Raw genomic sequence first — 14,123 nt, 5'->3', positions numbered from 1 at the left:
TCTGTGGTTTAACCCACAGCGCAACCCACGTCCTGCAGACATTATATTCAGGGCAACAATCTGCTTTCTACCGCCACTGTCAGAGGTACTAAGTCTCTTAATACCAGTTGGCATAAATCTCAGGTGGGCAGTTTTAGAATAGTGTTTTGTCATCATGCAGTTTCATACTTTTAGGTCAATTCACGCTTCTCCCGGAGTTTGATACAACATTGTAAATGTACAATTGTTAGGACAGAATATGGGGAGAAAACATGGACTACACCACACCAATCCAAACTATAAATACATTTCAGCCGCTTGCCTGCATTTAAAAGAGAATACAAAGAGAAAGCCAATGCAACAAAGGGCTAGAATCTCCTTAGCTTCTCCCAATGTGCTATTCTTTCTCTTGTCTTGCTCTCATTGTTTACATGAAGGAAGCACTGAAAAGGACTACAAATCCCATCATCTCTGACTATCAGCCATGTTGGCTAGGACTCCGATCCAACGTTTGGAAGGCCAAAGGTCTCACACTCCTACTCTAAGGTCATCCAAGGAATGTAATGGCCCAGCTGGCAAAGCATTTGAACTTGCCTTTCCTTGATGGAAATTGTTGTGTTCACTCTCTCACGTAGTTGAGACAGTAAACACAACTGTGAGTAACTGGCGGCCACAAAAGCAAAAGATGAAGTTTGCAGTGGATATAACCAATCTAATGAGCCATAACCAAGCACTCACAGTTTCTCAACAGCTCAAGGCTAGGAAGCAAAATGTTACACACACGAAGGTTTTGCTAATTTGCATCAACTGCGAGCTGGCAAGCTCATTCATCAATCAAAACATGACATCATCTGCAAGATTACAGTGCCGCCTTGCTTTCAAACAAAAGCATCCCAGCGTAGCACATGGAGATAGGAGATAGTTTTGCTAAAACAAGCCAGCCACTGTGAATTCAGTATGTCCAGGATTCAACATTTAGCACCCCAATTCAAATGGACAAACCCTATTGTTCTCATCCTGGGGCTTCTAAAGTTATCTTCACAGAACAGAAAGGCTACACATTTTGTCAAGCAAACCATTACTCCACGAAACCTGAATTACAGCATTATGGAGATTTACTGCCCATTGCTCAGTCCGCTTTCAAAACAACTGTCAAAATCCCAGTGTGAGACAGCTTTTCTCAATTCCTTTGCAACTTAAAAACCAATGTGCTGATAAGAATCCATTTCTAGGGGACAGATTTCTGCCCCCCCCCCCAATTGTCCATCAATCCAAGAGCAGCAGCCTGCATAGTATACCTATTTAAAATGTAGATTCAGCTGTCCAATGACCCTCGACACCCATTCAGCACCTAGTGATGAAGGTCCTGTGGCTCTTTAGGCGATGTTGGGGCTATAGCTCCCATTGCTCCTGACCACAAAAGGTTGGTTTGGGGCTATGAAGATCTGATGCTCCCATGCCGTCTGAATCAGGTCATCCACAATTTAAAAAAAAACTTACAAGGGCTAATCATGACACATCAACATTAGTTTGGGTTGAGTATCGTACATTTAAATCTTTGAAGGAATCTTGCACTTGTGAGGGCCCCTACCTAGTTATTTCCCAGTAAAGGTTCTCTGTGCTGCACAATGCCAAACGCTGGGCTGGTTGAGAAACTATTTTCCACTTTCCTAGAGATCCAGGGGCGTGGAACAGCATTCACCCAATACATCCATAGAAGAAACCTTCACATACAGCCAGGGAGATTGGCTGCAATTAAAATTAGGTAGATTTACTCTCCCCCCCCCCCATCACATTTTTCAATGGAAGGCATGTTTTGTATTTATTGTATCTAGCGCACTTTGTGCAAGCTAATGGGTTTTGTCACCAGAGAACCAAGTTGCCAGGCATACTCAAAACAGATATCCAAGGAAGCCTGTTTTGTTATTTTGTTTCACCAGCACCTTGATCCAAAAGGCTACCATATTACTTGAGAAGCTCCAATACTGGACTGATCACAAAGGGCAGTCTGGATTGCAGGTACACACTGATTTTATGAACAGGAGCATTTGCCATCCTCTTTTTAGCAGGCATGAGACCGCAAGGATGTGTGAATGCTGTATTCCTCCATTCCAAACTGAGAAAAACCACATAGTACCTCTACTGTACTAAGATGGCTGTGCTAGATAAGAGGGCACCAAGTTGAGTACACACTTGATCCAGTCACTGCATTCTTTAGCACCCAGAGCCAATGCCAAAGGTCGCATGAGACGCCTTTAAATTGCATCGTTTTGCACCAAACATACTACAAACGGGAGAAGCAATGCTACGGTTAAAAAACCCCCCACTATGGTAATGTCAAGTCTTGCTCTAGATAATCAAGCCTAAAACAATGGCCTCCCTCATGTTATCCCTGCGAAGTATCCTCGCAGGAGTATTCCACTACTGTGGCCTAGTCAACTATCCAAATTTGTAAGGTAAAAGGTAAAGGACCCCTGGATGGTTAAGTCCAGCCAAAGGCGACTATGTGGCTACAGCGCTCATCTCGCTTTCAGGACGAGGGAGCCGGCGTTTGTCCACAGACAGCTTTCCAGGTCATGTGGCCAGCAGGACTAAACTGCTTCTGGTACAATTTTGTAAACCTATACCTTCCCTTGTGAAGACTGCCTTTGGAATGAAAAGGGGTCCACATTATGAACGGTGACAACGCAACTAGAACGATGCATTATTTTAAACGGCAGTTTGGGACATACAAAACACACACAAAAGCCTCGAGTGTTGCAAATGTTTTATTCCTGGTGCTATTGGGGCTTAGATTTTGTTGAAAGCAGCCACATCCATGGACTGAACATAATCCTCAAACGCAGTGATCCTCTCTTCCAGCATATCGGTTCCAACTTTATCGTCTTCAACTACACACTGAATCTGGAGCTTCTTGATTCCATAACCAACTGGAACCAGCTTGGCTAGAAAGCAATCGAAAGAGCTGTGAGAAGCGAGGTTCCGCCTCTTTTCTATCTACGCAAACTCAGGGTTGTGGACTGACAAGAATTTCGCCCCATCATAATCTTGGCTGGTGTCGGGGCTTGCGATGGGGAGAAAGCATACCCAGTGGCCTAAACCTGACCTCTCTGCAACAGCTAATACACAAGCAAGCTGTGAACATTTACATTCCCCCTCAGTGGAATGCAAAAGGGGGGAAAAGTAGACTTTTTTTAAAAAAAGGAAAAGTGGCATCTAACTTTTGGCTCAAGGACCATGTCCACCCTTGGATCAACCCAGTGGAGGCCCCCCCCCCAGCAATGGATGTGCCCAGAAGTGGGTGCTGCCACCCCACACTCCCATTCACCTGCTTGCCCCCCCCCCAGCTTACCCATGCAGATCAGCTGAGAAGAATCCCTGCCTCCTCCTTGCTCATCAAATGCTCAATCTGATTGGGGGGAGGGGCAATTTGCATCCCCATCAGGGTGCTGGCATCTGCCTGCTCTAGTTGCTGCCAAAATTGGTAGGATCTTTATTGTGGGGCAGGATTAGGCCCTCAGAGTGGAAACTACATACCCCTGACCATAAAGGGAACAGATTAAAGGAGCCCGTTCTCCTAGACCGACTGTGGGGAAGTGAGACATTAATATCTTTGAGGGAATATAATTCTCCGCTCGTCTGGCTGGGTTTCCCCAGCCACAGATACCTTTATCAAATCACTTCTTTTAACTGTTGAATACATCACAAAGAAAATGAGGACAGGGTGTTTGTGGGAGTTCAGAGTTCATCCAGTTCCCCAGGTTTTTCTAGACTTTTCTGCAAAGGGCAAAATCCTTGCTGTTTCAAAGGGCTGCGCATTAGAAGCATTGCTTTGCACACATGTACTCGGTGCCTGCTACATACAAGCACCACCCTGGCAGTGCTACCCCTCCGCTAGTGGAGATGGTTTCTTACCCTTCCTTTCCCCCCAACTTTCCTCCAAGGGGGCAAATATTTAGATGCAACCCCCCGCCTGTCAAATGCACAAATGGGATGCGATTGTGGAGCTCATTACGTAAGCCATTCTGGACCCCACGATCTATTCAATGGCGTGATGGAACGCCAAAATTTTACTCTCTCAAACTCAGAGAACTACTGGGAGGCTGTATGCAGCTGTAGCAGTCTTAAGCCCACCCACTGGAAGCTCTCCAGATCTTCTTGCTTGCAAGGTTCCACTGCCCTGGGAATTGAAGTAAGCGGTGCCATCAAGTTCTTGGGACTACTATTTAAGAGCCATCTGAATCGAGCGAGATGCTATGCATATAAACTGCCAGAGAGCTATGAGCCTCTTATTGTCGGCCAGTTACTTACAAGATCCCCAAACAAGGCCATCCGCCTGAATACTTCTGACACACTCTTCTAATTTGCCCATGTCTGTCTCATCATCCCAAGGTTTCACGTCCAACAAGAGGGATGACTTGGCAACGAGTGCGGGCTCTAGAGAAACCAAAGGATAGCTCAGGAAAAGCAGCAAAGCGGAGTGTTCCGATTAAAACCAGGAATTCTCTACAAATGCACCTAGTTGCAAGTTTAACCTATACTGGTTAAGAAAAGCATTAAAAAAAGATTACACAGAGGCGTAATACATTACAGAAACGTTAAGTACTGCTAAACGGAACATTGATTTCTCTATCCAACTTGGCTATTACAAGAATATGAAGTGTGGAAGATACGGTCCTGTCTGTTACACTGAAATTCTCTTCCCTGGTGGAGAAAGGAGATTTGTATAGTGTAACTGCTAATCTCCCACAGTTGGAATACTGCAACTGCTACAGTACAGAGCAGTTTCAGGCCAGTAGCTGTGGGATCCTGCATTGGTTAGAATTAGGAGTCAGAATTTCCCCTTCAGCAAGACAGCACAGGATTTGATTGTAAACAATTGTTTCCTACGGCTTCTATTCCACAGCCTGGAAAATACATTGGTCAAAACTAGGAATTTTAACTCAAAACTTATTAGGACACTTTGGAAATAGCTGGAAGGAAGTTCTGCTGTCACTTATTTATGCTGATTTTAATTCACAATAACCTTAATCAAAAAAGCAATTCAAAGTGCATAAATTCAAAGGCGAAGGAGTTGGATAACGTACTTTTGGATTTCTTTGATTCATACTGAGCAAGCCGCTCCTCCCTTAATCTTTTTGCTTCTTCACTTTCCTATGAAAAGAAAGAGACTGTGTTGGACAAAAGAAAGCAACTGTTCCCAAACAGAGATCAAGTATAACTGGACATGTCAGGTAAAACAAATCATCACGTTTTCAGCCGAAAGATGGTGATTTGGTTTTGTTCATCATGTTGCCAGGTTCTTTTTTGTTTAAATGCATGTGGGCTTATGAGACCTCTCTGCAACTGGAAACTGAAAGGAAAAATATTCTGGATACCTCCTCTTCATCAGAGCCAAAGAGATCAATGTCATCGTCATCTTTGCTGTCTCCGCCTGTGCCTGTTGAGTCCTCAACATCTGAAGGGCCATATTTTCCCAACGCCTTCTTCACTCCAGGCAGACTAGGGGAGAAAACCAGACAGAACTTATATGGTGCCCTTCTACTAACTAAATACGACCCAGAATTAAATTGCAAAAGTGTGTTCCAGTTTGGGCAACTAATTAACAAACCAGCCACCACTTAACCATGGAGACATTTCAGAGGCAAGATACCAGATGCCAGCTGAAAAAGACCTGCTACCCAACGGGAAGGGATGCGGGTGGCGTTGTGGGTTAAACCACAGAGCCTAGGACTTGCCAATCAGAAGGTTGATGGTTCGAATCTCCGCGACAGGGTGAGTTCCCGTTGCTCGGTTCCTGCTCCTGTCCACCTAGCAGTTCCAAAGCACGTCAAAGTGCAAGTAGATAAATAGGTACCACTCCAGCAGGAAGGTAAATGGCGTTTCCATGCGCTGCTCTGGTTTGCCAGAAGCGGCTTTGTCATGCTGGCCACATGACCCGGAAGCTGTCTGCGGACAAACGGCGGCTCCCTTGGCCAATAAAGCGAGATGAGCACCATAACTCCAGAGTTGGTCACGACTGGACCTAATGGTCAGGGGCGCCTTTACCCAACGGGCTAGTCACTAAATCAAACATCCAAGCATGGGAGATTGGGTTTATGCCTGGCACTGAATGAAGTTCGAATAAGGTGATAGAATGAACTGAAATCTTTTTACCCAAATGTGCTCATTTATTATTACATTATAATGAAGCGTATGTGCTCTCCCATTTTTGTAAAGACTCACTGCAAATAAATCTTTCTTAGAGCAGAAAGATTCCAATTCAGCCCTGTCCCTGCTATGTTCCATGTCGAATTCCAGGGAGTTCTTAGCAGAGGAATAACAAAGATGATACCGCCCCCCGGAGCCTAAAGTGGTACAGTCCATTCCTCCAACATCAGTCTGCCGCATGAAAAGGACCAGACCTAAGCAAGTTGTCTAACCGGGATATAATATTTCCTTCTGCTATCCCCCCCCCCAAGTATTCTCTCCTAACCATCATAAATCTTTGGCCTGAACCTGGATTTGTAGCTGCTCTGGGAAGCTGCTTGTGCGCTTGCGGCCGAGGGATCACCACACAAAAGCCGCAGTTCTAAGCATGACTCTGCATAAATGGCCAACCTGAGGTGCCCTCCATCTCACCGCTGCCTGTCAGCTCATTAAGCCCAGCCACGGAGTATGATTAAGTGTTTTGTCACAAGCCTGGAGTTCTCTTAAAACAGCCATATCCCCATGCAGCGCTAGCCAGAAGTGTTTTTAATTCGGGGGAAGGGAGGAGAAAAGGGAATAAAACCTTTTGAAAAGCATTGGAAGAGCTCCACCTGCTGCCTGAAAATTTTGAATAGGGTACACAACACTCAATTTCACAGGTTTATTCTATATGCACCAACTTATTTCTGAGGAGCAGGAGTTACAGCAATTTCATGTCATTCTCAATTAGATCTTTACTGTACAAGGAATAGTCTGCACTGATACAAGTATATAATTCATGCCTTAAGTTGTCTTTTTCGCACTGCTCGTTTAAGAAGGCCCTCTTGTCTCTCCTTGCTTTTCTTTGGAAATCTGCATTCAATTTCCTGTATCTTTCACGATCTCCCTCGCATTTTGCTTGCCTTCTCTCCCCCGCTATTTGTAAGGCCTCATTGGACAGCCACCGTTGCTTTCTTGCATTTCCTTGTCATTGGGATTGTTTTCGTTGCTGCCTCCTGTATAATGTTACGAGCCTCCATCCATTGTTCTTCAGGCACTCTGTCCACCAAATCTGAATCTTTAACCCCGTTTCTCTCTTCCACTGTGTATTCACAAGGGATTTGATTTAGATTGTCTCTTACTGGCCCAGTGGTTTCCCCTGCTTTCAGTTTAAGCTTGAATTGTGCTATAAGAAGCTGATGATCTGAACCACAGTCAGCTCCAGGTCTTGTTTTTGCTGACTCTATAGAGCTTCTCCATCTTTGGCTACAGAGAATATAATCAATCTGATCTCGATGCTGCCCATCTGGTGATTTCCATGTGTAGAGTCGTCTCCTGTGTTGTTCGAAAAGAGTGTTTGTGATGATCAGCTTGTTCTTTTGACAGAACTTTATTAGCCTTTGCCCTGCATCGTCTTGGACTCCAAGGCCGAACTTGCCAGTTGTTCCTTTTATCTCTTGATTCCCTACTTTAGCATTCCAATCCCCCATAATGAGAAGAACATCCTTCTTTGGTGTCAGTTTTAGAAGGCATTGTAAGTCTTCATAGAATTGGTCAATTTCAGTTTCTTCAGCATCGGTAGCTGGTGCATAAACTTGGATTACTGTGGTGTGCAAAGGTCTGCCTTGGAATCGTACCGAGATCATTCTATCATTTTTGAGATTGTATCCGAGTATCAATCTCGCCACTCTTTTGTTGACTATGAGGGCCACTCCATTTATTCTATGGGATTCTTGACCACAGTAGTAGATATGATGGTCATCCGAACTGAATTCGCCCACTCCGGTCCATTTTAGTTCACTGATGCCCAAGATGTCAATATTTATTCTTGCCATCTCCTGTTTGATCACATCCAGCTTACTATGGTCCATTGATCTTACATTCCAGGTGCCTATGCAATATTTTCCTTTAAGGCGTTCGGCTTTCTTTTCATTTCCAGGCACATCCACAACTGAGTGTCTTTTTGGCTTCGTCCCACCCGCTTTATCAGCTCTGGATCTACTTGTCCTTGTCCTCCGCTCTTCCTTAGTAGCACGTTGGACGCCTTCCGACCTGAGGGGCTCATCTTCCAACGTCATGACTTTTATATGCCTGATGTTATTGTCCATGGAATTTTCTTGGCAGAGATACTGGAGGGGGTTGCTGGTTACTTCTCCAACCAGAGATCTGTTCAAGAAAATTGAAAACATGAAAGGAATGTTTCACGCAAAGATGGATATGATTAAGGACAAAAGTGGTAAGGACCAACAGAAGCAGAAGACATCAAGAAGAGGTGGTAAGAATACACAGAGGGATTATACCAAAAAGATACGGATGTCCCAGACACCCCAGATTGTATGGCTGTTGACCTTGAGCCTGAAATCCTGCAGAGTGAAGTCAAATGTGCCTTAGAAAGCACTGCAAATAACAAGGCCAGTGGAAGTGATGACATTCCAGCTGAACTATTTAAAATCTTAAAAGATGATGCTGTTAAGGTGCTACATTCAATATGCCAGCAAGTTTGGAAAACTCAGCAATGGCCAGAGGACTGGAGATCAGTCTACATCCCAATCCCCAAAAAGGGCAGTGCCAAAGATTGCTCCAACTACCGCACAATTGCACTCATTTCACACGCTAGCAAGGTTATGCTCAAAATTCTACAAGGCAGGCTTAACCAGTATGTGGACCGAGAACTCCCAGAAGCGCAAGCTGGATTTTGAAGGGGCAGAGGAACCAGAGACCAAATTGCAAACATGCGCTGGATTATGGAGAAAGCTAGAGAGTTCCAGAAAAACATCTACTTCTGCTTCATTGACTACGCAAAAGCATTTGACTCTGTCGACCACAGCAAACTATTGGGGGGGGGGATATGGAACAACTGAAAGTGAGAAGGAATTAAATAACCTCTTAATGAAGGTGAAAGAGGAGCGCAAAATATGGTCTGAAGCTCAACATCAAAAAAACTAAGATCATGCCCACTGGTCCCATCACCTGCTTGCAAACAGAAGGGGAAGAAATGAAGGCAGTGACAGATTTTACCTTCTTGGGCTCTATGATCACGGCAGATGGTGACAGCAGTCACAAAATCAAAAGACGCCTGCCTCTTGGGAGAAAACGATGACAAACCTAGACAGCATCTTAAAAAGCAAAGACATCACCTTGCCGACAAAGGTCTGTATAGTAAAAGCTAGGGTTTTCCCAGTAGTGATGTATGGAAATGAGAGCTGGACCATAAAGAAGGCTGATCGCCGAAGAATTGATGCTTTTGAATTATGGTGCTGGAGGAGACACTTGAGAGTCCCATGGACTGCAAGAAGATCAAACCTCTCCATTCTTAAGGAAATCAGCCCTGAGTGATCACTGGAAGGACAGATCCTGAAGCTGAGGCTCCAGTATTTGGCCACCTCATGAGAAGAGAAGACTCCCTGGAAAAGACCCTGATGTTGGGGACGACAGAGGGCGAGATGGTTGGACAGTGTTCTCGAAGCTACCAGCATGAGTCTGACCAAATTGCGGGAGGCAGTGGAAGACAAGAGTGCCTGGCGTTCTCAGGTCCAGAGGGTCACGAAGAGTCGGACACAATAAACTAAACAACAACAAAAGCTGTCTGGCAGCTCTGACTTTTCATTGTTAGAAAGCTTTTTAAAAAAGGGACTGAAGAACACATGGCGGGAACAGAGAAAAGTCACTGTATGCGAAGACCTGTTTCCAGGAGAAGCATTGTTCGTGAGCAATAACATTCTTAAAAAATTAAAAATAAAAATGGGTAAAATGGTTTTCACATTTCCCCTTACATATGAGATTTGAAGTTGGCATTATTGTGGCTTAGCTTTGTTTTTTATTATTTTCACAATAATTATCACAAATAAATTAGGGTGCTACAAGATTCTGCTTCAGTTTGCATGCTACAGTAATGCATACATAGCTGCCCCTAGTGAAAGTCACCAACCATTATCCAAACCAGGGATTGTTGTTTCACTCTGGCAAATCTAGTCTGGAGCAAAACAAACCATGATTCCTGGTTCAAACATAATGCTCAGCCAGGGATCATGGGGTGAGCCATCTGAATGTTTTCACTAAGCCATTCCAAAAACATCCTGATTCCCTGAGGTTTAGCAGATTTGAATCATGCTGAATTAGTCTGGTTTTTATTTACGCACTTCACCCAGTGTATGTGTGCTATATAAAAGTAAAGGTAAAGGACTCCTGGACGGTTAAGTCCAGTCAAAGGCGACTATGGGGTTGCGGCACTCATGTCGTTTTCAGGCTGAGGGAGCCGGCGTTTGTCCACAGACAGCTTTTCTGGGTCATACGGCCAGCATGACTAAACCACTTCTGGCGCAACGGGACACCATGACAAGTGCCAACTGCACAGAAACACTATTTACCTTCCTGCCACAGCGGTACCTATTTATCTATTTGCACTGGTGTGCTTTAGAATTGCTAGGTTGGCAGAAGGTGGGACAGAGCAACAGGAGCTCACCCTGTCCCTTGGATTCGAACCACCGGCCTTCAGATTGGCAAGACCAAGAGGCTCAATGGTTTAGACCAGGGGTTGTCAATCTGGTCCCTACTGCCCACTAGTGGGCATTTCAGGATTCTAGGTGGGCGGTAGGGGTTCTATGGCACAAGCTAATCCTTCCATCAAGCACTGGTGGGCGGTAAGGATTTTTTACCATAAAGAAAGATGAATTAGTGGGGGGTAGGTATAAAAAGGTTGACTAAACTTGGTTTAGACCATAGTGCTACCTATATACACTACAGCAAGTATAAGCTCCATTAAGGCAAGAAAAACTTAATCACATAACTGGCCATTATGACACACTTTGTACCTATTTTTGAAGTTACTAATTGGTCCGTTACCTCTCTCACCCCAACCTCGCCACTGTGACCCATGCGACGGTCACCTCCAGGCTTTATTACTGTAACTCACTCTATGTGGGGCTGCCCTTGAAACTGACCCAGAAACTCCAGCGGGTGCAGAATACAGTGGCAAGAATCTTTACGGGGTCCTCGCCGTGGGATCACATTCACCCAGTGCTATACCAGCTGCACTGGCTTCCGGGGAGTACAGGATCAGGTTTAAGGTGCTGGTTTTAACCTTGCCCCACAGAGGACCTTACAGCCTGCAGATAACATCCTAAGGATTCTGGGCCCCCGAATGATCAGACTGGCCTCAACCAGAGCCAGGGCCTTTTCGGCTGTAGCCCCGGCCTAGTGGAACGCGCTCTCACTATGGCCTTGCGGGATTTGACATCTTTCCGCGGGGCCTGCAAGACGGAGCAGTTATGCCAGGCCTTTGGGTCAGGGCCAAGTCTCATTTTCTCCTTGTATAAGAACAAGCATGAAGGAGCTTCCCAGCCCACTCACAGGTACTTATAATGTCAGTGGAAAGAGTTGGTAACCGCCCTCAATTTTAACCTGACGATTGGAACTTGTCCAGTTTTAATTTGTTTGAATTGTGGGATGTATCTTAATTTATTGATCGCTCGTTTTTATGCATTGTCTTACTTGTATGTTAGCCGCTCTGAGCCCAGCTTTGGCTGGGGAGGGCGGGATATAAATATAAAAGTATTATCACTGATTACTGCTGAAACTGTATATGGCTGTCCAGGGACAAAAGAATTCTAAAGTTTTTGGGTGTCATTACATAGTTACACTAGCACAATGGGATTCCCCACCCCTCTTATGCCATCTCCAAATCTGCTATGGAGAGTAGGGGGAACTCTCAGAAAAAGGGGGACGATAAGGAGAGAGAAATCGCTATGTTGCTTAATGCTACATTGAATACAAACCTGTAAATGACAGCAAATTGAGCCCTACCTTGCCTTTTGTTTGTCGAAAGACTTAATGTGGTTGTACCAGCGGAGAGCATGGAACAGCTCAGGAGGAGGGGGTGCACCAACTGCTTCAAAAACTGCAATATCTGCTTGGGATGGGACATACCTACAGAAAACATGTTCAGGTTAAAATTTGTTTCATTCAGCAAAACGAAAAGCACCACAGATATAAAGTGAAATCCATCTCAGCAAGACACTCAGATGTCTACAAGAGTTTGTAGCCCCTTTATGCAAGCTACAAATAAACCAGGAAGGTTCTTATTAACTATAATTTCCTGTTCACCTGAACCAATAAATTATGGTCACCAGACCAGCTTCAGAACAAGGCAGCTTCCAGCAATATAAGAGACCAACTTCAAACTTTCATATCATGGATTGTTCCAGAACTGATAACCACCACTTCCCCAGTTTGAGCAAAATGGTGAACTATGGTTAATTAACCATATCAATTACTTCTGGGTTAGAGTCTTAATACTCCACCACCCAAGAACCGTAACAAAAGCTCTTACAGAATCTGCAATAATCAAGGCCCAAGTCATTTTCCAGTAGGCCCAACACATCTAGCATTGATGTATTTTTTTAAACGATGTAAAGTCTCACTTTTGGGCATTATGGCAGGTTGCAAATCCCATGATCCACACACAAAGATTGCCATGTGGTCTTGGAACAAGTTACTTTGAGCTTACATATTCTCACATGTACTCTTCCGACCCCTCTTTGTATTTTTCTCCCATTTACTTCTCTAACCCATCCTTGCATTTTTACCCCCCCCCAAGTCAGAACCAGAATAGCTTTGTCCCCAAACCACCCAGCTTCTATCCCCAACAATGGTCAAATGTGTTAGTAAAGGGCACATGGTAACCGTTTGGAAAGAGCACTGCAAATCAGACGGTTGCTGCTTCAAATGCCCCATAAACCACCAATTTGTTAGGCAAGCGGCTCTCTCCCAGAGCCCAAAATCTGCAACAGAATAATTTATGGGACCAGAGAGAGGGGAAGTAGAAGAGCCACTGTAAGGCCTCGCTGCCTATCTTTGAGGAAGGAGGTAAAGACCAGCTTGCACCCTGCACCACCCAAAGAAACCAGCAGGTATTCATATATAAATTCATTGTTAAAGGGCGGCTGCTTTGGGGCCTTGAAGAACTCCCCTTTCCTTTGTGCAACCCCTGCTCTGAAGCCTGCAGGCCTTCTCTTTTTAACTTATCTATTTAACTAATGTGGACATCTGCGGGAGACAAACCTGACTTAAAAACAAATACCATCGTAACCATGATTTGCCTTATGATGACGCTTGCCCCTCAAAGTAGGAAGACTAGAGGCGAAGATTTATCAGCTACTTTAAAATGAGGCTGCATTTTAAATTGAATTTTAGCCTGTATTTTAAATTGGTCCCCCCCTTCTCTATTCCCCTATTATGCTTTTACTGTGATTTTATTGGTGTTACCCGCCCTGAGCCCGCCTAATAAATAAAAATTATTATTATACTTTAAAATGCTTCAGAACAACGTGGCTCCAGCTGTAGGGTGTCAAAGAGATACACCTACGACTATTTATAGCGCCTTTCTCTCTCGCGCGCGCGCACAAAGTACAGCATGGTTTCCAAAAGAGAGACTTGCCAAGGTGCTAGTCCTCATTCCAACTGCTAGGCCGCTGCCCTCTTCGTGCAGCCATGTGGGGCCCACGCGGGAAGAAGCGAAGGCCAATGAATGGGAAAAGCGGGACCTACTGCTGGCGATTAAAAGGGAAACCGTCTATATTTCGGGGTGCGCGGAGGGCGGCTCACCCCTCGATGTAGCTCCTGCTGGCTAGGAAGGCGTTGAGAAGCTGGAGCCCCGAGGCGGATTTCAGATCCCCAAAGCCCATGATGGCGCCGAAGTTTCAGGAGCGGGAGGCGGGGAAGAGACCAGCTGCGCGCGCACAACAGCCACCACAACGGCCGTCGGGGAAAGAGGGCGGCGCTCGGCGTCCGCTGCTCTTATATATACGCACGCACGCAGATCCCTCCGCCACGGGGGCTGATTTCCGCCGACGTGTCCTTCCGCCCCTCACGGACACGCCCAAGCCCCGCCGTTTTTGAAAGTTGCCGATTTATGACAGGAGGAAGCGGGATCAGCTCTCACGTCAATCAAGGAAGGGGCGGTACTTCCCCCCGTTTGT

At 45.2% G+C, this 14,123-nt stretch overlaps 2 protein-coding genes across 3 annotated transcripts in view; one reads left to right on the top strand and one right to left on the bottom strand.

Moving 5' to 3' along the window:
- Positions 1-9,490, top strand: part of LOC309376722 (uncharacterized protein) — a 97,122-nt gene extending 87,632 nt beyond the window's left edge. Inside the window, exon 2 of the mRNA XM_081923328.1 lies at positions 9,012-9,490. Within this exon, the coding sequence (XP_081779454.1) occupies positions 9,012-9,093 (82 nt within the window). The 3' untranslated portion in view covers positions 9,094-9,490. The remainder of the gene's footprint in view (positions 1-9,011) is intronic.
- On the bottom strand, positions 2,730-13,990 carry EEF1B2 (eukaryotic translation elongation factor 1 beta 2). Of its 2 annotated transcripts, XM_081888081.1 has the most exons (6): positions 13,750-13,925; positions 11,950-12,072; positions 5,358-5,481; positions 5,067-5,133; positions 4,291-4,416; positions 2,730-2,924 (listed from the first exon to the last, which is right to left on the bottom strand). In XM_081888081.1, exons 1-6 carry the CDS (start codon positions 13,827-13,829, stop codon positions 2,770-2,772), a joined length of 675 nt encoding a protein of 224 aa, XP_081744207.1. In that variant the 5' UTR covers positions 13,830-13,925; the 3' UTR covers positions 2,730-2,769. The 2 variants fall into 2 exon arrangements, with proteins under 2 accessions (XP_081744207.1, XP_081744206.1); XM_081888080.1 differs by lacking the exons at positions 2,730-2,924; positions 4,291-4,416; positions 5,067-5,133; positions 5,358-5,481 and adding an exon at positions 6,991-8,313 and having other exon boundaries at positions 13,750-13,990.
- Between the last annotated feature and the right edge of the window lie 133 nt (positions 13,991-14,123).

Source organism: Podarcis melisellensis (genome assembly GCF_964234715.1).
Source record: "Podarcis melisellensis genome assembly, chromosome: 1".
NCBI lineage: Eukaryota > Metazoa > Chordata > Lepidosauria > Squamata > Lacertidae > Podarcis > Podarcis melisellensis.
The sequence above is the reverse complement of the archived record's forward strand: the minus strand, read 5'-3'. Positions and strand labels throughout refer to the sequence as shown.